Source organism: Salmo salar, chromosome 20 (assembly GCF_965601325.2).
Source record: "Salmo salar chromosome 20, fSalSal1, whole genome shotgun sequence".
NCBI classification, from domain to species: Eukaryota; Metazoa; Chordata; class Actinopteri; order Salmoniformes; family Salmonidae; genus Salmo; species Salmo salar.
Window position 1 is genome coordinate 95113266 of NC_138310.1, and position 23932 is coordinate 95137197.

The 23932-nt window shown below is 41.8% G+C and overlaps 1 protein-coding gene across 1 annotated transcript in view; it reads right to left on the minus strand.

Moving 5' to 3' along the window:
- Nucleotides 1-23932, minus strand: part of LOC106581589 (contactin-5) — a 483973-nt gene that overhangs the window by 294636 nt on the left and 165405 nt on the right. The window contains exons 4-5 of the mRNA XM_082966829.1: nucleotides 10747-10870; nucleotides 6941-7116 (exon numbers count right to left, since the gene is read on the minus strand). Of these exons, the coding sequence (XP_082822955.1) occupies nucleotides 6941-7116; nucleotides 10747-10870 (300 nt within the window). The remainder of the gene's footprint in view (nucleotides 1-6940; nucleotides 7117-10746; nucleotides 10871-23932) is intronic.

The window sequence follows — 23932 nt, forward strand, 5'->3', positions numbered from 1 at the left end:
GACCTAATACTACCTGGTATAACTATTAGTAGCCTATATACTAATAGACCTAATACTACCTGGTATAACTAGCTATAGTCTAATAGACCTAATACTACCTGGTATAACTAGCTATAGTCTAATAGACCTAATACTACCTGGTATAACTATTAGTAGCCTATATACTAATAGACCTAATACTACCTGGTATAACTATTAGTAGGCTATATACTAATAGACCTAATACTACCTGGTATAACTAGCTATAGTCTAATAGACCTAATACTACCTGGTATAACTATTAGTAGGCTATAGTCTAATAGACCTAATACTACCTGGTATAACTATTAGTAGCCTATATACTAATAGACCTAATACTACCTGGTATAACTATTAGTAGGCTATAGACTAATAGACCTAATACTACCTGGTATAACTAGCTATAGTCTAATAGACCTAATACTACCTGGTATAACTAGCTATAGACTAATAGACCTAATACTACCTGGTATAACTATTAGTAGCCTATATACTAATAGACCTAATACTACCTGGTATAACTAGCTATAGTCTAATAGACCTAATACTACCTGGTATAACTAGCTATAGTCTAATAGACCTAATACTACCTGGTATAACTAGCTATAGTCTAATAGACCTAATACTACCTGGTATAACTATTAGTAGGCTATAGTCTAATAGACCTAATACTACCTGGTATAACTATTAGTAGGCTATAGTCTAATAGACCTAATACTACCTGGTATAACTAGCTAAAGTCTAATAGACCTAATACTACCTGGTATAACTAGCTATAGACTAATAGACCTAATACTACCTGGTATAACTAGCTATAGTCTAATAGACCTAATACTACCTGGTATAACTAGCTATAGTCTAATAGACCTAATACTACCTGGTATAACTAGCTATAGTCTAGTTATACCAGTCTAATGTATAGTATGTATATGTATAGTCTAATGTAAATACATTCAGCTTATTATCAATGCAGTCTCTGAGAGGAGAGTGTCACGTCCTGACCAGAAAAAGGGGTTATTTGTCATTGTAGTTTGGTCAGGGCGTGGCAAGGGGGTGTTTGTTTTGTGTGGTTCGGGTTTTTTGGTTAATGTTCTACATTTTATATTTCTATGTGTTTATCTAGTTTTTCTATTTCTATGTTGGGGTTTTGGTAGGACCTCCAATTAGAGGGAGCTGGTTGTCGTTATCTCTAATTGGAGGCCATATTTAGTTGGGGTTTAGTTTTCTCTTGTGTTTTGTGGGTGGTTGTTTCCAGTATAGTCTGTGCACCTTACGGGACGGTTTTCATCGTTTGTTTTGTTTAAGTGTTTTTTTCCTTCAATAAATAAGAAGATGATCAATATACCCGCTGCGTTTTGGTCCCCTCCTTAGACGATCATTACAGAGAGCTTTATTGTGAGTTGGCATTTCACACTATGCTATATCATTAATACACATTGATATGATTAGCTTGAACACATGGTTACAATATACCCTATTACAATATACCCTATTACAATGTACCCTATTACAATATACCCTATTACAATATACCCTATTACAGAATAACACATGGTTACAATATACCCTATTACAATATACCCTATTACAATATACCCTATTACAATATACCCTATTACAGAATAACACATGGTTACAATATACCCTATTACAATATACCCTATTACAATATACCCTATTACAATATACCCTATTACAGAATAACACATGGTTACAATATACCCTATTACAATATACCCTATTACAATATACCCTATTACAGAATAACACATGGTTACAATTTACCCTATTACAGAATAAAATAAAACAGAGAGGTTAACTATCAATTCAAAGAATGTATTTGCATAGATTAACATAAAGGGTTCCGTGGAGTTTCATGAACGACAAGGCAGAAACAGCGAATTAGGATGTTGTTTTTTTACAATGTTCTGATTGGCTAAAATGATCCAGCCTCAGACTGGCCTCCACAGTGCACACACAGCCTATAAGACTTCATCATTACCACTGCCAGAGACAGGGAAGAAACCACCCTTTACCTCTATCTATCGTTTTTCATGGGATTTTAGTGGTAATTAAATAGAATTTATTTAGAATTTATCAGAATTGATTTTCTTAGAAATAGATTTACCAGCTCCATGTATTATCCAATTGAAATACTTAGTCAGCCGCAACTGAATGTCTTCAACTGAAATGTGACTTCTGCATTCAACCCCTCTGAATCAGAGAGGTACGGAGCGCTGCCTTCATCGACATCACTGCCTTGCTCAATGGAAGATTTTTCCATCTTGCCTGCTCAGGGATTCGAAAGAGTGACCGTTCGCTTTCTGGCCCAACGCTTTTAACCGTGAGGTTACCTCCGCACTCCGGCATAACTCACTTCAAGCTTCCAGAAAATATTCCACTACAAGATTTTTTTTCACTGTAAATCTGAAAAATTACTGTCGTTGGTCGACAGATAAATCCGATTCAATGCATGAGATTGTACCATGGCAATGTGGAATAACCTTGAATTTCACAGGGAGGGATAAATGATGGACATTCGTTATGCAGAGAGAGAGAGAGAGAGAGAGAGAGAGAGAGAGAGAGAGAGAGAGCTGCATCACGGCTGTGTCCCAAATGGCACCATATCCCCATCGGGCCACGGTCAAACGTAGTGCACTACACAGGGAACAGGGTGCCATTTGGGACTCAACCTGACAGCTCTTTAGCTGCTTGCTGGCCATGTTTAGGAGAAGGGGAGACCAGGAAGTAGGACTATAACACTTTACTACTAAATATTCCAAGGGGAGGAATATTGAATTGTTTAACAGATCTGTTCCAACTTTCAACAGATGATAAATGATCATTGTGTTTTAGCAGTTGGACTGTATAAAGTTGTCAAGAATACATAAGGTCAGAGACACACACACACTGGCAAGCATGCACACACACACACACACACACACACACACACACACACACACACACACACACACACACACACACACACACACACACACACACACACACACACACACACACACACACACACACAGACACATACACACATACACACATACACACACACACATACACACACACACACACAGACACACAGACACACACACACACACACACACACACACACACACACACACACACACACACATTGGTAAGTCTGGTGACAGGCAGCAGGAGAGGACAGAGGGCTGACTAGACTCAGCAGAATGTATTGATATCTCAGCAGGCATCAGTATAATGTATTGATATCTCAGCAGGCATCAGTATAATGTATTGATATCTCAGCAGGCATCAGTATAATGTATTGATATCTCAGCAAGCATCAGTATAATGTATTGATATCTCAGCAGGCATCAGTATAATGTATTGATATCTCAGCAGGCATCAGTATAATGTATTGATATCTCAGCAGGCATCAGTATAATGTATTGATATCTCAGCAGGCATCAGTATAATGTATTGATATCTCAGCAGGCATCAGTATAATGTATTGATATCTCAGCAGGCATCAGTATAATGTATTGATATCTCAGCAGGCATCAGTATAATGTATTGATATCTCAGCAGGCATCAGTATAATGTATTGATATCTCAGCAGGCATCAGTATAATGTATTGATATCTCAGCAGGCATCAGTATAATGTATTGATGTATAATGTATTCTCCCCTCTACATACCCTCCCTCCCTCCCTCTTCTCCCCTCCCCCTCTTCATCATTTCCAATCCACCATATATACACTATATACATTTTAGGGGGACAGTACATTTTATATTAGTTATATTTTGTTTGTTTTTAGTCCCATCCTTCAGCTACAGTCAACCCTTCCCATGTATCTCTAAACACCATCCAGTTTTGATTCCTCCACTTTTTGGTATAAGAACCAATGTATTCATCTTTAAAACTTATTCACTTCTCACCCGTCTCTTATCCTTTCACCACAACAACAACAACAACAACACCAATAACAACACAGTCTGTATATTCTCTAGCAGCAACAGTCCACTGGCTGAGAATAGTGGAACATAAGCTCCCTGTCGGCATGGCAATAAGGCTTTTATGACCTGCACTCCTGGGGAAACTGTAAGCAAAGGGGCACAGTCGCCCCTGGCCTCACGGTCGCTATGCTTCCTTGGCTTGTGATGATGTTTTGGAGCCTGGCCACAGGACTACTGGAGGAAGAGATGGTGGCTGCAACACAAATGGCACCCTATTCTTACACACTTTCACCAACGGGCTCTGGTCAAAAGTAGTGCACTATATAGGGAATAGGGTGCCAACCCTGGTCTAAAGTAGTGCACTATATAGGGAATAGGGTGCCGTTTGGGATGCAGGCATGGTGTTAGGCTGCTTCCAATCGCCCCACTACCAGGGCAGCTAAGCACAGAGTTAAGGGTACTTCCCATTCAGGAGTCAAACAGCAGTTACAGAGCCTTCAGAAAGTATTCATACCCCTGGACTTATTGCACATGTTGTTGTGTTACAGCCTGAATTCAAAATTGATTAAATATCTGTTTTTCTTACCCATCTACACACAATACCCCATGATGACAAAGTGAAAACATGTTTTTAGAAATGTTAGCAAATTTATTGAAAATGAAATACAGAAATATCAAATTTACATAACGATTCAAAATCCTGAGTCAATACCTTGCAGAAGCACTTTTGGCAGTGATTACAGCTGTGAGTCTTTCTGGGTCTCTAAGAGCATTGCACAACTGGATAATGCAATATTTGCACATTATTTGTTTTGAAATACATCAAGCTCTGTCAAATTGGTTGTTGATCATTGCTCAACAACCATTTTCAGGTATTTCAAGCAGATTTAAGTCCAAACTGTAACTCGGCCACTCAGGAACATTCACTGTCTTATTGGTAAGCATCTCCAGTGTAGATTTGTCCTTGTGTTTGAGGTTATTGTCCTGCTGAAAGGTGAATTAATCTCCCAGTGTCTGCTGGAAGGCAGATTGAACCAGGTTTTCCTCTAAGATTTTGTCGGTGCTTAGCTCTATTCCATTTATTTTTCATCCTGAAAAACTCCCCAGTCTGTAATGATTACAAGCATACCCATAACATGACGCAGCCACCACTATAGTTGAAAATATGGAGAGCGGTACTCAGTAATGTGTTTTACTGTATTCAGGACAAAAAGTTAATTGCTTTCCCATGTTTTTTGCAGTATTACTCCAGTGCCTAGTATCAAACAGGAGGCATGTTTTAGAATATTTATATGCTGTACCAGCTTCCTTGTTTTCACTCTGTCATTTAGGTTAGTATGGTGGAGTAACTACAGTGTTGTTGATCCATCCGCAGTTTTCTATCACAGCCATTAAACTCTGTTACTGTTTTAAAGTCACCATTATTGTCACATCCTGACCAGTAAGGGGTCATTTTGTTATTGTAGTATGGTCAGGACGTGGCAGGGGTGTGTTTGATTTATGTGTCTTGGGTTTTTGGGTAATGTTCTATGTTGTCTATTTCTATGTTTGAATGTCTATTTAGTCTATTTCTATGTTCAGGTTTTGGTTTGGCCTTCAATTGGAAGCAGCTGTTCTTCGGTGCTTCTAATTGGAGGCCATATTTAAGTAGGGTTTTTTTTGTCACTGTGTTGGTGGGTAGTTGTTTCTTTGTATAGCTGTGTAGTCTTGCAGGACTGTCGTTCGTTTTCTTGTTTTGTTTAGTGTTCACGTTTATCCAAATAAAAAAGGAAGATGAGCATGATACCCGCTGCGCCTTGGTCCACTTTTTACGACGCACCTGACAATTATCATCATAGTGAAATCCCTGAGCGGTTTCCTTCCTCTCCGGCAACTGAGTTAGGAAGGATGCCTGTATCTTTGCAGTGACTGGGTGCATTGATACACCATCCAAAGTGTAATTAATAACTTCACCATGCTCAAAGGGATATTCAATGTCAGTTTCTTTTTGGTTTTGTTTACCCATCTACCAATAGGTGACCTTCTTTGCGAGGGATTGGAAAACCTCCCTGGTTTTTGTGGTTGAATCTGTGTCTGAAATTCACTGCTCGACTGAGGGACCTTACAGATAGTTGTATGTGTGGGGGTACAGAGATGAGGTAGTCATTCAAAAATCATGTTAAGCAATATTATTGCACACAGAGTGAGTCCATGAAACTTAAGTGACTTGTTAAGCACATTTTTACTCTAGGCTTGCCATAACAAAGAGGTGGAATACTTATTGACTCAAGACATTTCAGTTTAAAATGTTTTTATTAATTTGTAAACAAACTGAAAAACATAATTCCACATTATGGGGTACTGTGTGTAGGCCAGTGACAAAAATCTCAATTGAATCCATAGTAAATTCAGGCTGTATCGTAACAAAATGTGGAAAAAGTCAAGGGGTGTGAATACTTTCTGAAGGCACTGTAGAGCCGAACACAGCACTGCCTTTCTAAACAACGTGGGATTCAAATAGAATCATCTCAGAGCAGAGAATAACCAAGATGTTTTATAACGCCAGAGATGGGCTACTGCTAATATTTTCATCATAACTATTCTGAAAACTACTTAAGGCCTGTGTTGAGTAATGCTACTTCAGAGGCTGAAGAGGTACTTTTCATGATTTTTTTTGGGGGGGGGGGGATTATAATGTCACTATAAGAGATAGAATCTGATGGTAACAAAGAATATTTTCGAAATGTTCCATCGACTAAGGACCTGACTTAATCTGTAGTAAATATCCGCGTCATCGCTCAATTTATACCGCTTTCACGGAGACGGGATTCACGATAAACGCTGCATACAGTATGTCGACCTAATCGGAAATTACCTTTATATTTTATAAAGGATCTTCCACTATACTTCCGCGATAAGGTTTGAATCCAGTTTTGTTTTTTCTTTCAGTCTAACATACTGTATATAATACTATGTGTAAATGGAGAGATCAGAGAGAGATACTCACAGGCAAACTGTAGCAGGGCATCCCGACTCAGGACCGTCCCGTAGCTGTTCTCCACCTTACACTGGTATCTCCCATAGTCTGCCGTCTCGCTGGCGTTGGCTATTATCAAGTTGCCGTCGATCAAGCTGTAACGGTAATCTGCCTCCACGTCCACTACTGTTCCATTGATGAACCAACTGCAGACAAAAACAATGATACCAAAGGGTTACATGTAGAATCTGTGGCTCTGATTCTTATGAATATGGACAGAGTGAGAGAGACAGAGAGAGAGAGGGAGAGAGAGAGAGACAGAGTGAGAGAGACAGAGAGAGAGAGGGAGAGAGAGAGAGAGAGAGAGAGAGACAGATAGAGAGAGGGAGAGAGAGAGAGGGAGAGGGAGAGAGAGAGAGAGGGAGAGAGAGACAGATAGAGAGAGGGAGAGAGAGAGGGAGAGAGAGAGAGAGAGACAGATAGAGAGAGGGAGAGAGAGAGGGAGAGAGAGGGAGAGAGAGAGAGAGACAGATAGAGAGAGGGAGAGAGAGAGGGAGAGAGAGAGGGAGAGAGAGAGAGAGAGACAGATAGAGAGAGGGAGAGAGAGAGGGAGAGAGAGAGGGAGAGAGAGAGAGAGAGACAGATAGAGAGAGGGAGAGAGAGAGGGAGAGAGAGGGAGAGAGAGAGAGAGACAGATAGAGAGAGGGAGAGAGAGAGGGAGAGAGAGAGGGAGAGAGAGAGAGAGACAGATAGAGAGAGGGAGAGAGAGAGGGAGAGAGAGAGGGAGAGAGAGAGAGAGAGACAGATAGAGAGAGGGAGAGAGAGAGGGAGAGAGAGAGGGAGAGAGAGAGAGAGAGACAGATAGAGAGAGGGAGAGAGAGAGGGAGAGAGAGGGAGAGAGAGAGAGAGACAGATAGAGAGAGGGAGAGAGAGAGGGAGAGAGAGGGAGAGAGAGAGAGGGAGAGAGAGAGGGAGAGAGAGGGAGAGAGAGAGAGAGAGAGAGAGAGAGAGCGAGAGAGAGACAGATAGACAGAGAGAGAGAGAGAGAGAGAGAGAGAGAGAGAGCGAGAGAGAGAGAGACAGATAGACAGAGAGAGAGAGAGAGAGAGAGAGAGAGAGAGAGAGAGAGAGAGAGAGAGAGCGAGATGGACAGAGAGAGCGAGATGGACAGAGAGAGCGAGAGAGAGAGAGAGAGAGAGAGAGAGAGAGAGAGAGAGAGAGAGAGAGAGATGGACAGAGAGAGAGAGATGGACAGAGACACAGAGAGCGGGAGAGAGAGAGATGGACATACAGAGAGGATGGAAAGAGCGAGAGAGAGAGAGCGAGAGAGAGAGATAAAGGAGAAGAGAGAGAGAGACAGAGAGAGAGAGAGAGACAGAGAGAGATGGACAGAGATAGATGGACAGAGAAAGAGAGAAAGAGATAGATATGGTCAGAGATATTGACAGAGAGAGAGAAAGATGGACATAAAGAGAGAGAGAGTGCAACATTTCAATTGGCTAAATTACAACTGTTTAACTTGATCCTGAGTGTAGGTTATTTCCCTGACATCTGGAATCAAGGACTCATAACCCCAATCTTTAAGAACGGAGACAAATTTGACCCTAACAATTGCAGAGGCATTTGTGTGAACAGTAACCTGGGGAAGGTTTTCTGTAGTATTATAAATGTAATTAATAAGTACAATGTCTTAGGTAAAAGCCAAATTGGATTTATACCCAAACATCGCACGACTGATCATATTTACACCCTACACACCCTGATAAATAAACATGTCCACCAAAATAATACCAAAATACACGCTTGCTTCATCGACTTCCAAAAAGCATTTGATTCTATTTGGCATAAAGGACTGTTCTACAAAGTTATTGAAAGTGGTGTAGGGGGTAAAACATATGACATAATTAAATCAAACTGGCAATACGTGCAGCATCAAAACTGTCAAGAAAATAACATCATTCTTTAACTAGGGTCTAAAACGAATTGAATGTGTCATTGAACCAATTGCACTTCATGCCAGCGAGGTGTGGGGTCCACTTGCAAAACAAGATTTCACCAAATGGGACAAACACCCCATTGAAACCCTGCCTGCAGAGTTCTGTAAGATTCTCCTACATGTTCAGAGGAAAACTACACACCCTGCATGCAGGGCAGAATTAGGCCAATATCCACTAATAATAAAAACTCAAAAAAGAGCAATTAAGCTTTGGAAACACAGAAAATACAGTGACCCCCTCTCATATCATTACCAAGCCCTGCAATGCCAAGAGCTGAGCAAAGAAAAGAGTCCCCTCATCCAGCTGGTCCTGGGGCTGAGTTCACAAACCTGTTCTACTAACACACTGAAGCCTCAGGACCCTCATCCAGCTGGTCCTGGGGCTGAGTTCACTAACCTGTTCTACTAACACACTGAAGCCTCAGGACCCTCATCCAGCTGGTCCTGGGGCTGAGTTCACAAACCTGTTCCACTAACACACTGAAGCCTCAGGACCCTCATCCAGCTGGTCCTGGGGCTGAGTTCACTAACCTGTTCTACTAACACACTGAAGCCTCAGGACCCTCATCCAGCTGGTCCTGGGGCGTTCTACTAACACACTGAAGCCTCAGGACCCTCCATCCAGCTGGTCCTGGGGCTGAGTTCACAAACCTGTTCTACTAACACACTGAAGCCTCAGGACCCTCATCCAGCTGGTCCTGGGGCTGAGTTCACAAACCTGTTCTACTAACACACTGAAGCCTCAGGACCCTCATCCAGCTGGTCCTGGGGCTGAGTTCACTAACCTGTTCTACTAACACACTGAAGCCTCAGGACCAGAACATCCAATCAATCAGAATAAACCAAATTACAACACAGTCAAAACAAAACTACATTGCTTATTGGGAAACACAAGCACAAAGCAATATGCAGTGCTATCTGGCCCTAAATCAACAGTACACCCTGGCTAACTATTTGACCATGGTTACTGATCAAAACCTTAGAAAAACCTTGACAAAGTACAGGCTCAGTGAGCACAGCCTTGCCATTGAGAAGGGTAGACACAGGAAAACCTGGCTCCCTGTAGAGGAAAGGCTGTGCAGCCACTGCACAACAGCAGAACCTGAGACGGAGCTGCATTTCCTGACAAAATGTGAAAAATATAAAACAATTCGAGAGTGTAATTTCCCCAAAATTGAAACCCTTATTCAAGGTTTCAAAGACCTCTCTGATGAGAATAGGCTACCCGTCCTGTTGGGGGAGGACGCAGAGAGCTGTGTGTTGGCAGCGCACTACATTGCTGCCTGCCATAAGATGAGGGACAGTGTCTGACAGACCAATCAACCTGCACATGTCCTCTACTGTATGCTTATTGTTATTGTCCAATGTATGGTTATTTTGACCATTGGTTATTGTTGTTACTGTTGTCCCGTTGACAATTTTGATTCTTATTATCTTAATATTGTAAATATCCAAAGTAAGCTTTGGCAACATGTACATTGTTACGTCATGCCAATAAAGCAAATTGAATTGAATTGAAAATTGAGAGAGAGAGACAGAGAGAGAGAAACGATTTGCACATCATTACAACACTGTACATAAACATAATATGACATTTTAAATGTCTTTATTCCAGTTGCAATTAAAATTAAAATGAATATAGACAGAGAGGCCACCGCCCACAGGGCTAGATATAGAGATAGAGATAGAGTCATACCTGTATACAGGTACAGGGTTAGAGATAGAGATAGAGTCATACCTGTATGCAGGTACAGGTACAGGGTTAGAGATAGAGATAGAGTCATACCTGTATGCAGGTACAGGTACAGGTACAGGGTTAGAGATAGAGATAGAGTCATACCTGTATACAGGTACAGGGTTGCCTCTGGCTTCACAGCTCATCATAACTTTCTTCTCCTCCGAGTCCAACGCAAAGATGGCGTCATGTGGTTCCTGGACGAACACCGGCCCAAACTCTTCACGCTCTGAAGGATGTAGAAGATAACGAGGAGTTAAGATAAAAGAGAGCCACATTGGAGAAACCCACACCAAATCATTCAGCACTAAATCAGATGATTTTAGAGGGAGTAACACCAACACTAAATCAGATGATTGTAGAGGGAGTAACACCAACACTAAATCAGATGGTTTTAGAGGGAGTAACACCAACACTAAATCAGATGGTTTTAGAGGGAGTAACACCAACACTAAATCATTCAGCACTAAATCAGATGGTTTTAGAGGGAGTAACACCAACACTAAATCAGATGGTTTTAGAGGGAGTAACACCAACACTAAATCAGATGTTTTTAGAGGGAGTAACACCAACACTAAATCATTCACTGTGGCACTAAGACAGCACTCAATGAGCTGTATACGGCCATAAGCAAACAGGAAAACGCTCATCCAGAGGCGGCGCTCCTAGTGGCCAGGGACTTTAATGCAGGGAACTTAAATCAGTTTTACCTCATTTCTACCAGCATGTAAAATGTGCAACCAGAGGGAAAGAACTCTACACCAACTTTACTCTACACACAGAGACGCGTACAAAGCTCTCCCTCGCCTTCCATTTGACAAATCTGACCATAATTATATCCTCGTGATTCCTGCTTACAAGCAAAAACTAAAGCAGGAAGTACCAGTGACTTGCTCAATATGGAAGTGGTCAGATGAAGCAGATGCTAAACTACAGGACTGTTTTGCTAGCACAGACTGGAATATGTTCCGGGATTCTTCCAATGGCATTGAGGAGTATACCACATCAGTCACTGGCTTTAACAATAAGTGCATCGATGACGTCGTCCCCACAGTGACTGTACGTACATACCCCATCCAGAAGCCAGGGATTACAGGCAACATCTGCACTGAGATAAAGGTAGAGCTGCCACCTTCAAGGAGCAGGACTCTAACCCGGAAGCTTACAAGAAATCCCGCTATGCCTTCTGACGAACCGTCAAACAGGCAAAGCTTCAATACAAGACTAAGATCAAATCATACTACAACAGCTCCGATGCTCATCGGATGTGGCAGGACTTGCAAACTATTACAGACTACAAAGGGAAGCACAGCCAAGAGCTGCACAGTGACACGAGCCCACCAGACGAGCTAAATTACTTCTATGCTCGCTTTGAGGCAAGCAACACTGAGGCATGCATGAGAGCATCAGCTGTTCTGGATGATTGTGTGATCACGCTCTCCGCAGCCGATGTGAGTAAGACCTTTAAACAGGTCAACATTCACAAGGCCGCAGGGCCAGACGGATTACCAGGACGTGTACTCCGAGCATGCGCTGACCAACTGGCAAGTGTCTTCACTGACATTTTCAAACTCTCCCTGTCTGAGTCTGTAATACCAACATGTTTCAAGCAGACCACCATAGTCCCTGTGCCCAAGAACACTAAGGTAACCTGCCTAAATGACTACAGACCCGTAGCACTCACGTCTGTAGCCATGAAGTGCTTTGAAAGGCTGGTCATGGCCCATATCAACACCATTATCCCAGAAACCCTAGACCCACTCCAATTTGCATACCCTCCCAACAGATCCACAGATGATGCAATCTCTTTCGCACTCCACACTGCCCTTTCAAGGTGGACAAAGGGAACACCTATGTGAGAATGCTATTGATTGACTACAGCTCAGAGTTTAACACCATAGTACCCTCAAAGCTCATCACCAAGCTAAGGACCCTGGGACTAAACACCTCCCTCTGCAACTGTATCCTGGACATCCTGACGGGTCGCCCCCAGGTGGTGAAGGTAGGTAACAACACATCCAACGCACTGATCCTCAACACAGGGGCCCCTCAGGGGTACGTGCTCAGTCCCCTCCTGTACTCCCTGTTCACTCATGACTGCACGGCCAGGCACGACTCCAACATCATCATTAAGTTTGCAGATGACACAACAGGGGTAGGCCTGATCACCGACAACGACGAGACAGCCTATAGGGAGGAGGTCAGTACATCACTGGCCCCAGTGTTGAGGATCAGCGTGGCAGATGTGTTGTTGCAATGATGTTGAACGCTGAGCTGTGGTCAATGAACAGCATTCTCACATAGGTGTTTCTTTTGTCCAGGTGGGTAAGGGCAGTGTGGAGTGCAATAGACATTGCATCATCTGTGGATCTGTTGGGGCAGTATGCGAATTGGAGTGGGTCAAGGGTTTCCAGGATGATGGTCTTGATGTGAGCCATGAGCAGCCTTTCAAAGCACTTCATGGCTACAGATGTGAGTTCTCTGGAATGATGAATCACGCTTCACCTTCCGGCATTCCGACGGGCAAATCTGGGTTTGGGGGAAGCCAGGAGAACCCTACCTGCCCCAATGCATAGTGCCAACTGTAAAGTTTGGTGGAGGAGGAATAATGGTCTGGGGCTGTTTTTCATGGTTCGGGCCCCTTAGTTCCAGTGAAGGGAAATCTTAACACTACAGCATACAATGACATTCTAGATGATTCTGTGCTTCCAACTTTGTGGCAACAGTTTGGGAAAGGCTATTTCCTGTTTCAGCATGACAATGCCCCCGTGCACAAAGTGAGGTCCATACAGAAATGGTTTGTTGAGATTGGTATGGAAGAACTTGACTGGCTTGCACAGATCACTGACCTCAACCCCATCGAACACCTTTGGGATGAATTGGAACACTGACTGTGAGCCAGGGCCTAATCGCCCAACATCAGTGTCCCGACCTCACTAATGCTCTTGTGGCTGAATGGAAGCAAGTCCTTGCAGCAATGTTCCAACATCTAGTGGAAATCCTTCCCAGAAGAGTGGAGGCTGTTCTTGTAGTAAAGGGGGGGACCAACTCCATATTAATGCCCATGATTTTGGAATGAGATATTGTACGAGCAGGTGTCCACATACTTTTGACCATGTAGTGTACACTGAGTATACAAAACATTAGGAACACCTTCCAAATATTGAGTTTCACCTGGTCTGTTATGTCATGGAAAGAACAGGTGTTTCTAATGTTTTGTAAACTCAGTGCATGACTCTCTATTATGCATGGGAATATTTAGGAACCGATTTCCAAAATGTAAATTATCTGGAGCTGATATGCTGGTGTGTGGGGGGGGTGGTGGCAAATAAATGGATCTAAATCTAAACATTTGTTCTGCACTTTTCTGGTCCTTCCTACGTAAAACAGGGCACAACACGCTGCAGGCCTATGCTGGGCATTAGCTGGGAAGTAGAGTGCTCTCCACCTAGCTCAATGGCCATTAATCCACAGCATCAAGTGGGGTTACTAAAAGCAGCTAGCTAGCGGTGCTGGGAGTGAGTTCCAGTCATATTTTCCTTAAGGACATAGTGCACTATGTAGGGAATAGGGTGCACTATGTAGGGAATAGTGTTTACTGTGTATGGAATAGTGTGCACTATGTAGGGAATAGGGTGCACCATGTAGGGAACAGGGTGCCCATTTGGGACGTAGTGGAAGAGCAGAAATGTTGTCCTGTCCCAACTCAGAAAAACACAAAAGAGATAAATAACTGGATAAATACAGTATAACTAAAGATCTAGCTCACTGCTGAGGCCTATGAATTCAAGGCTTTGAAAAAGATGGAACAAATGACGATGAGCCATATGCTGGAAACACAGAGAGCTTTATCAGAGAATATGTGGATAGAAAACCATCCTCCCCTTAGTACCACTAACAGATTGGCATGATACCACCAGCCTCCCCTTAGTACCACTAACAGATTGGCATGATACCACCAGCCTCCCCTTAGTACCACTAACAGATTGGCATGATACCACCAGCCTCCCCTTAGTACCACTAACAGATTGGCATGATACCACCAGCCTCCCCTTAGTACCACTAACAGATTGGCATGATACCACCAGCCTCCCCTTAGTACCACTAACAGATTGGCATGATACCACCAGCCTCCCCTTAGTACCACTAACAGATTGACATGATACCACCAGCCTCCCCTTAGTACCACTAACAGATTGACATGATACCACCAGCCTCCCCTTAGTTCCACTAACAGATTGGCATGATACCACCAGCCTCCCCTTAGTACCACTAACAGATTGACATGATACCACCAGCCTCCCCTTAGTACCACTAACAGATTGACATGATACCACCAGCCTCCCCTTAGTACCACTAACAGATTGACATGATACCACCAGCCTCCCCTTAGTACCACTAACAGATTGGCATGATACCACCAGCCTCCCCTTAGTACCACTAACAGATTGGCATGATACCACCAGCCTCCCCTTAGTACCACTAACAGATTGACGTTCACTGTGTGGTTCCGGTAATAATTTGATGATTTTGCAGTTTTATAATGTCACCTTAATCAGTCATCTGGAAGCACAGTTCCCACCCGTCAAACCCATGGTAACGACAACATCAACATCCCTCTCCTCTCCTCTCCTCTCCTCTCCTCTCCTCTCCTCTCCTCTCCTCTCCTCTCCTCTCCTCTCCTCTCCTCTCCTCTCCTCTCCTCTCCTCTCCTCTCCTTTCCTCTCCTCTCCTCCCTTGCAGCACAGTGAGCATCGTATGAGACATTGGTGAGACAGAGCTCAGCTGTCATTACTCTCTTGGCACATCAAGGTGGTACGAGAGCTACACCTCCGACTGAAAGGTGAAATACTGTTGTAATTTGTCCTGGGTGTGCGTCTTCATGTCATTTTAATGGAGTCTTGACTATCGATGAGGATTGATACAGGAAGACTTGTTTATACTGATCCCCAGTCAGACTGGCAGCAGCTACTCTTCTTGGGGTCCAGCAATATTAAGGCAGTTTATACCATTATAAAAAACATGACAATACAGTTACATATTTCACAACACACTGTGTGCCCTCAGGCCCCTACGCCAACACTACCACATATCTACAGCACAAAATCCATGTGTACGTGTGGGTATAGTGCGTATGGTATTGTGTGTGTGTGTATGCATGTGTCTGTGCCTATGTTTGTGTTGCTTCACAGTCCCCACTGTTCCATAAGGTGTATTTTTATCTGTTTTTATTAATCTAATTTTACTGCTTGCATAAATTACTTAATGTGGAATAGAGTTCCATGTAGTCATGGCTCTATGTAGTACTGTGCTCCTCCCATAGTCTGTTCTGGACTTGGGGACTGTGAAGAGACCTCTGGTGGCATGTCTTGTGGGGTACGGATAGGTGCCCAAGCTGTGTGCCAGTAGTTTAACCTCTTGGGGCTAGGTGGGACGCTAGCGTGCCACCCGTGGTGCACTCCATCAACAGCAGGTGCATTTCAAGAGCGGCAAATTTGAATCCAAATAAATGTCAAAATTCAAATTTTTCAAAAATACAACTATGTTACACCATTTGAAAGATAAACATCTCCTTAATCTAACCACGTTTTACGATTTCAAAAAGGTTTTACGGCGAAAGCATAAATTTAGAGTATGTTAGGACAGTACATTTACAAGAGTTGTGTGTAATGTTTTGTCAAGTCAAAGACAGGGTCACCAAAACCATAAAACCAGCTAAAATGATGCACTAACCTTTTACAATCTCCATCAGATGACACTCCTAGGACATTATGTTAGACAATGCATGCATTTTTAGTTCTATCAAGTTCATATTTATATCCAAAAACAGCGTTTTACTATGGCATTGATGTTGAGGAAATCGTTTCCCTCCAATAACCGGCAGTCAAGTCAGCGTAACAAATTAAATAATTAAAATTAGAAAACATTGGTAAAATATTATATTGTCATTTAAAGAATTATAGATTTACATCTCTTGAACGCAATCAACTTGCCAGATTTAAAAATAACCTTACTGGGAAATCACACTTTGCAATAATCTGAGCACTGCGCCCAGAAAAATACGCGTTGCGATACAGACTAGACGTCATGTTGGGGAGATCTAAAATCGAAAATACTATGTAAATAATCCATTACCTTTGATTCTCTTCATCAGATGTCACTTCCAGGTATCACAGGTCCATAACGAATGTAGTTTTGTTCAAAAAAGCTCATCATTTATGTCCAAAAATCTCCGTCTCGTTAGCACATGATGTAAGCCAGCCGGACTTCTCGTCATGAACGAGGGGAAAAAATATATTTCCGTTCGTTCAAACATGTCAAACGTTGTATAGCATAAATCATTAGGGCCTTTTTTAACCAGAACATGAATAATATTCAAGGTGGACGAATGCATACTCTTTTATAACGTATTGGAACGAGGGTACCCAACATGAACTCGCGCGCAAGGTGTCTAATGGGCCATCATCGTTCCATGGCTCTTGTTCGGTCAGATCTCCCTCCAGAAGACTCAAAACACTTTGTAAAGGCTGGTGACATCTAGTGGAAGCAATAGGAAGTGCCAAAATATTCCTAAACCCCTGTGTTTTTCAATGGGATAGGTTTAAAGTCAATACAACACATCAGGTATCCACTTGTCTCAGGGTTTTGCCTGCCAAATGAGTTCTGTTATACTCACAGACACCATTCAAACAGTTTTGGAAACTTTAGAGTGTTTTCTATCCATATATAATAAGTATATGCATATTCTAGTTACTGGGTAGGATTAGTAACCAGATTAAATCGGGTACATTTTTTTTATCCAGACGTGCAAATGCTGCCCCCTAGACCCAACAGGTTAAACAGACCTCTGGTGGCATGTCTTGTGGGGTATGCATGGGTGTCCAAGCTGTGCACCAGCAGTTCAAACTGACATGTCAATACCTCTCATAAATACAAGTAGTGATGAAGTCAATCTCTCCACCACTTTGAGCCAGGAGAGATTGACATGCATATGATTAATATTAGCACTCTGTGTACATCCAAGGGCCAGCCGTGCTGCCCTATTCTGAGCCAATTGCAATTTTCCTCTTTGTAGCACCATACCACACTACTGAAAAGAAGTCCAGGTGCAACAAAACTAGGGCCTGTAGGACCTGCCTTGTTGATAGTGTTGTTAAGAAAGTAGAGCTGCACTTTATTATGGACAGACTTCTCCCCATCTTAGCTACTGTTGTATCAATATGTTTTGACCAGGACAGTTTACAATCCAGGGTTACGCCAAGCAGTTTAGTCACCTCAACTTGCTCAATTTCCACATTATTCATTACAAGATTTAGTTGAGGTTTAAGGTTTAGTGAATGATTTGTCCCAAATACAATGCTTTATGTTTTAGAAATATTTAGGACTATCTTATTCCGTGCCACCCACTCTGAAACTAACTGCAGCTCTTTGTTAAGTGTTGCAGTCATTTCAGTGACTGTAGTAGCTGACATGTATAGTGTTGAGTCATCTGCATACATAGACACAAAGGATTTACCCCAAGCCAGTGGCATGTCATACATGAAGGGCACATTTTGGCATTTGCTGTGTGATTGATGAGAAACTCCATATTGCAAATGTACGGTCCCTTACTAGATGTTCGCGAATGTTTGTAAAATTCGCCGACGGCGGCGGGCCGTGCACCGGGGCCAGATCTTCCAGGAAGTCATCGAACGAAGTCTCTCGGACATTCGGTTTCCGTTTTATAAAATGTTCAAATTTTGGTCATTTTTCCTCTGTCCCGGTAAATTCCACCAGATGGCGAATGGAATCTTATTGCAAATGTACAAAACATCACCAATCACGACATGGCCATTTCTCCGAAACAGAAAATACTTTGAAGGCGAAACTTGGTGCGCATAGGTTTGGACTAATGGGCTGTTAGCTCCGAAACAAGATGGTGTCGAGGCCTCAACGCTTTTTGAGTTAAGGCCATTTTTCAGGGATTAAAGGTCAAAAACGAAAATAGAGTGCTAATTTGACTGCTTCACGTCAAAGTACATGAACCTACGGTGTCAGGAAAAAAAGAACCAGCCATTTATCTATCGTAAATTAAGAGAAATCGTAAAATGTACAATTGGTGATGTTCAAAAAAATGTGGGGGTTTTTTCCCAAAAAGTTACAGATCCAGTTGCAGGTTTTAGAGCTCTGCGAGATTTCTGTGATTTTAAATACTTTCATATTGCATTTGAACATTTCTTATGGCATTTGACAATGGTTCACTGACTTTTGACTTCGACTTTTGACTTCCTATGAAATCATATTGCAAATGGACAAAACATATGCCTTATGGACAATTAAAAAAAATATGACAATAAAATATGACAAAAGTATGTTCATACAGTTCTTATACATGTATAATTGTCAAAAAAACGAAAGAATTTCGAAAAACGGTCCAGAAATCTTTTTAAGGGGGTGATAAGTTTTTCTTTTTTTTTTCACATTTTCAAAATTTTACCCTTGGGTCTTGACTTGATGTGCATTTGCAATATGAAAATTTACCGTGGAGCACGCTCGCCATCTATTGGATTTTTGCTGTGTGACACTTGGCATTTGTCATATGACATTTGCAATCAGTTTTGAATGAAACGACGTCCATTTGAGTGGTATTGTACATCGTGTATATGTTTCGTACGGTGCCAATAAGATCCCATTAATTTTTGTCCATTTCAGGGGGGTATTCCCTTACATTAGTAAAGATTGAAAAAAGTAATGGGCCTAGACAGCTGCCCTGGGGAATTACTGATTCTACCTGGATTATGTTGGAGAGGCTTCCATTAAAGAACACCCTCCATGTTCTGTTAGACAGGTAACTCTTTATCCACAATATGAGACCTGATTCAGGAAACTAGGCGAATGTCGCAAGTCATGACTTCACAGGAAAGCTGTTTGAAAGTAAAAAATTTTTTTAATCAAATGCGTTTTTTGGCAGACATGCCTTCTCGAACATGTGAACTTTCATGTGCCTTAATATCAAACTTGTAATCGTTTTATCATCAATTTCTCTCAGCCAATCATCAGTCATTTGTGACCAATTTCAGGAAACTAGGTGTATGTCGTGGGCCACTACTTCACAGGACAACCGTTTGAATCTAAACTGTTTTTTTTGGCAGAAATGCTTTCTGGAACATGTGAACTTTCATGTGCATTAATAACAAATGTGTATGCCATCTGTAAATACAAATACAATTGTTAAATTACGAGCCTACTTGGTTTAGCCACAGAAAAAGTGAGCAACCTTCCCGGTAGCCATGATTGGATGAGATAATGAGTGGCATGGACATGCCGAGAGATGAGTTTGGATTGGTCTGCCATATAGAATGCTATATGTGTACATGCATCTGTCTATTGGAGCTGGTCAGGATGTCAAGGTAATCGTGTCAAAGTCAGCTTTTAAAAATGTTTTACCCCGCAGTAAAACTGCATAAACCTAACATCAAGTTAAAGTGTACTGTTAGCTAGCTAACGTTAGCTGGCTGGCTCGCTAGCCAACATTATGTGTATGATCTCCACTTTCTGGACGACCGAATTTTGAAATCAGTGGAATTAGAGTATGATAGCTAAAGGGATGGAGAAAACACCAGTCTGGATTACATTGTCAAACTAAGGGCAACCATGCACGGCATCAGACAGGAGACGTGTTCAATAATGATGTATACTGTTAAGATAGTCTAGCTAGCTAACGTTAGCTGGCTGGGTAGTTGTGATTATGGTCCATTGTTTAGCTAGCTACATGTCTAAACAAAAGACTCCATGCAAGTATCCATTTCAATAGAATGTCACTGCAACTGTTGATAGACGTATTAGCTGGTAAATTCGCTCTGGCTATCTACTCCGATTTCAGACCATGGGTAAGAGAGTCTAGCTAGCTACATTTTCAGATATTACACATTTCTAATTTTGACAGAAAGTGGTTTCATTTCAAGTGTACTGTTAGCTAGCTAACGTTAGCTGGCTGGGTCGCTAGCTAATGTTATGTGTATGATCTCATTCTTCATATTTCAGACACATTTGCTTGACTAGTTATAGCCGTAGAACCTGGTTGGTTAGCTACCTGCAGATTCATGCAGGGTAGTAACGTCATGAGATGTGATTATGGTCCATTGTTTAGCTAGCTAGCTACATGTCTTAACAAAAGACTCCACTCTAATTTTGACAAAGTATTTTCATTTCAAGTTACTGTACTTTTAGCTAGCTAGTTAACGTTACGTCATGCGTTGGGATTCATTGTTTATCTAGTTTATCTATTTATCTAGCTACATTTCTTAACAAAAGACTCTCATTTTAGTTTGCCAGAGCGCAGAATAACTGATGCATTTTTGAACGCTCAACACCCGTTGAATATGTCCGGTGTCAGTAAACATCGGCAACAAAGCATAATTCAATTGCTGCCAGCAGTTAGTCACCAACACTCCGGATAACATGAAAACGGCCTAACCAGCTCTGCTAGGGGGAATAAAATGGTCCGAGTTATTACAGAACGCACGGATTAACTCTTAAGGAGATGGTTGGGGCTAAGTCTGAATAGGTGTAGACAAAGAAGGGCTCTCCAGTAGGTACCAAAACATTCATAGGCCATTTTCTCAAAAGTGAGTTTACAAGTTGATCAACTTTCAAAGCAGAATTACTTTCCCATTGTTTCCTGAAATGCAGTGTATGATATACAATTTTGTAGCAATGAATCTCTACTTTAGCCAATGTAAAAAAACAGAAATTCAAATGTTGCTACATAAGACAGAATCCAGGTGGTGAGTCACATTATAGCAGGGGGTGTAAAGCCATAACACATAGGTTTTTCCAGCAGCAGACTATGATCGATAATGTCAAAAGCCGCACAAAACAACCAACTATTTTTTGATCATCAATTTCTCCTCAGCCAATCATCAGTCATTTGTGTAAGTGCTGTACTTGTTGAATGTCCTACCCTATAAGCATGCTGAAAGTCTGTTGACAATACAGTGAAATAGCATTGTATCTGGTCAAACACATTTTTTTATCCAAAAGTTTACCAAGGGTTGTTAACAGACTGATTGGTCGACTATTTGAGCCAGTAAAGGGGGCTTTACTACACTAGATTCAGTCTGACTGGGGATCAGTACAAACAAGCCTTCGTGTATCAATGACATCACATCCACTTCTGGAGACACTTGAGTCAGTCTGACTGGGGATCAGTATAAACAAGCCAGCCTCTCTGAATCGTGGCATTGAACACTTTAGCAGGATTCTTTCTCTTCACAACTGGCTACGTGATTATTGCAGCTCAGTGGGTGTAACTTTTGTTGACAATTTCGATGCCTTTTGGAGACAAAACAGGTTTTATAAGGAGGATGGTATCCACCCAAATCCTGTGGGCTCCTGGATCCTTTCACAGCACTATAAGGCTGCGTTGAGACAATGACTTATCAATGACCCAAGCCCAGCTCAGTTAATCCCTACCATTGTGACACAGAGTTGTCATACTGCTTTAGCAAATGTACATTACACCAGGGGCATCAGGGGCACCAGGGGCATCAGGGGCATCAGGGGCACCAGGGGCATCAGGGGCATTGTTAAAAGTAGCCTAATTTATGTCCCTCTAACTGCCCTGAATGACTCTGCTGATCCTATAGCTATTATATGCAGTAATAATTTCCTATGAACCAGATTTATACAGTTAGTGCTGAGCCAGTATACCCTAGGAGGAAATCCACTGTGTGCATCCCAGAAGAAAAATGCTCAAAAGTAGCCCACGCTAACATATGTAGCTTAAGAAACAAGGTTCATGAAATCAATCACTTGCTAGTAACAGATGACATTCATAGTCTGAATATCTCTGAAACTCACTTAGATAATACCTTTGATGATACAGTGGTAGCAATACAAGGTTATAACATTTACAGAAAATACAGAAATGCCAATGGTGGAGGTGTTGCTGTTTATATTCAGAACCACATTCCTGTAAAGATTAGAGAGGATCTCATGTTAAATACTGTTGAAGTAATATGGCTACAGGTTCATCTGCCTCACCTGAAACCCATTCTGGTGGGAAGCTGCTATAGACCACCAAGTGCTAACAGTCAGTATCTGGATAATGTTAAATACTGTTGAAGTAATATGGCTACAGGTTCATCTGCCTCACCTAAAGCCCATTCTGGTGGGAAGCTGCTATAGACCACCAAGTGCCACCAGTCAGTATCTGGATAAAATGTGTGAAATGTGTGAAATGCTTGATAATGTATGTGATATCAACAGAGAGGTATATTTTCTGGGTGATTTAAATATTGACTGGCTTTCATCAAGCTGCCCACTGAAGAAGCTTCAAACTGTAACTAGTGTCTACAACCTGGTTCAGGTTATCAGTCAACCTACCAGGGTAGTTACAAACAGCACTGGAATGAAATCATCAACATGTATTGATCACATCTTTACTAATTCTGCAGAAATTAGCTTGAAAGCAGTATTTGTAAAATTACTGTAAAACGGTCAAATCCCCGTGGATTGATGAGGAATTGAAACATTGTATGGTTGAGAGGGATGAGGCTAAAGGAACGGGAAATAAGCCTGGCAGCACAACCGATTGGCAAACGTACTGAAAATTAAGAAATCATGTGACTAAACTGAATAAAAAGAAGAAACTACACTATGAAACAAAGATAAATTATATAAAACATTATAGTATAAAGCTTCAGAGCACCTTAAAATACATTTTTGTGAAAAAAGCAAACTCGGATGGCTCGTTCATCACAAAACCAAGTGATATTGCCAACAACTTTAATGTATTTTTCATTGGCAAGACAAGCAAACTTAGGCATGACATGCCAGCAACGAACGCTGACACTACACATCCAAGTGTATCAGAACAAGTTATGAAAGACAAGTATTGTAATTATTGTAAGTATTGTAAGTGTGGAAGAGGTGTAACAATTATTGTTGTCTATCAACAATGACAAGCCACTGGGGTCCGACAACTTTACTGATGATAATAGGGGACGATATTGCCACTCCTATTTACCATATCTTCTATTTAAGCCTACTAGAAAGTGTGTGCCCTCAGGCCTGGAGGGAAGCAAAGGTCATTCCGCAGAAACCATGTGTTTATTCCAGCTGTGGTAAATCTGGGACAGGATGGAGCTGACCACTGCAGAAACCATGTGTTTATTCCAGATGTGGTAAATCTGGAACAGGATGGAGCTGACCACTGCAGAAACCATGTGTTTATTCCAGCTGTGGTAAATCTGGGACAGGATGGAGCTGACCACTGCAGAAACCATGTGTTTATTCCAGCTGTGGTAAA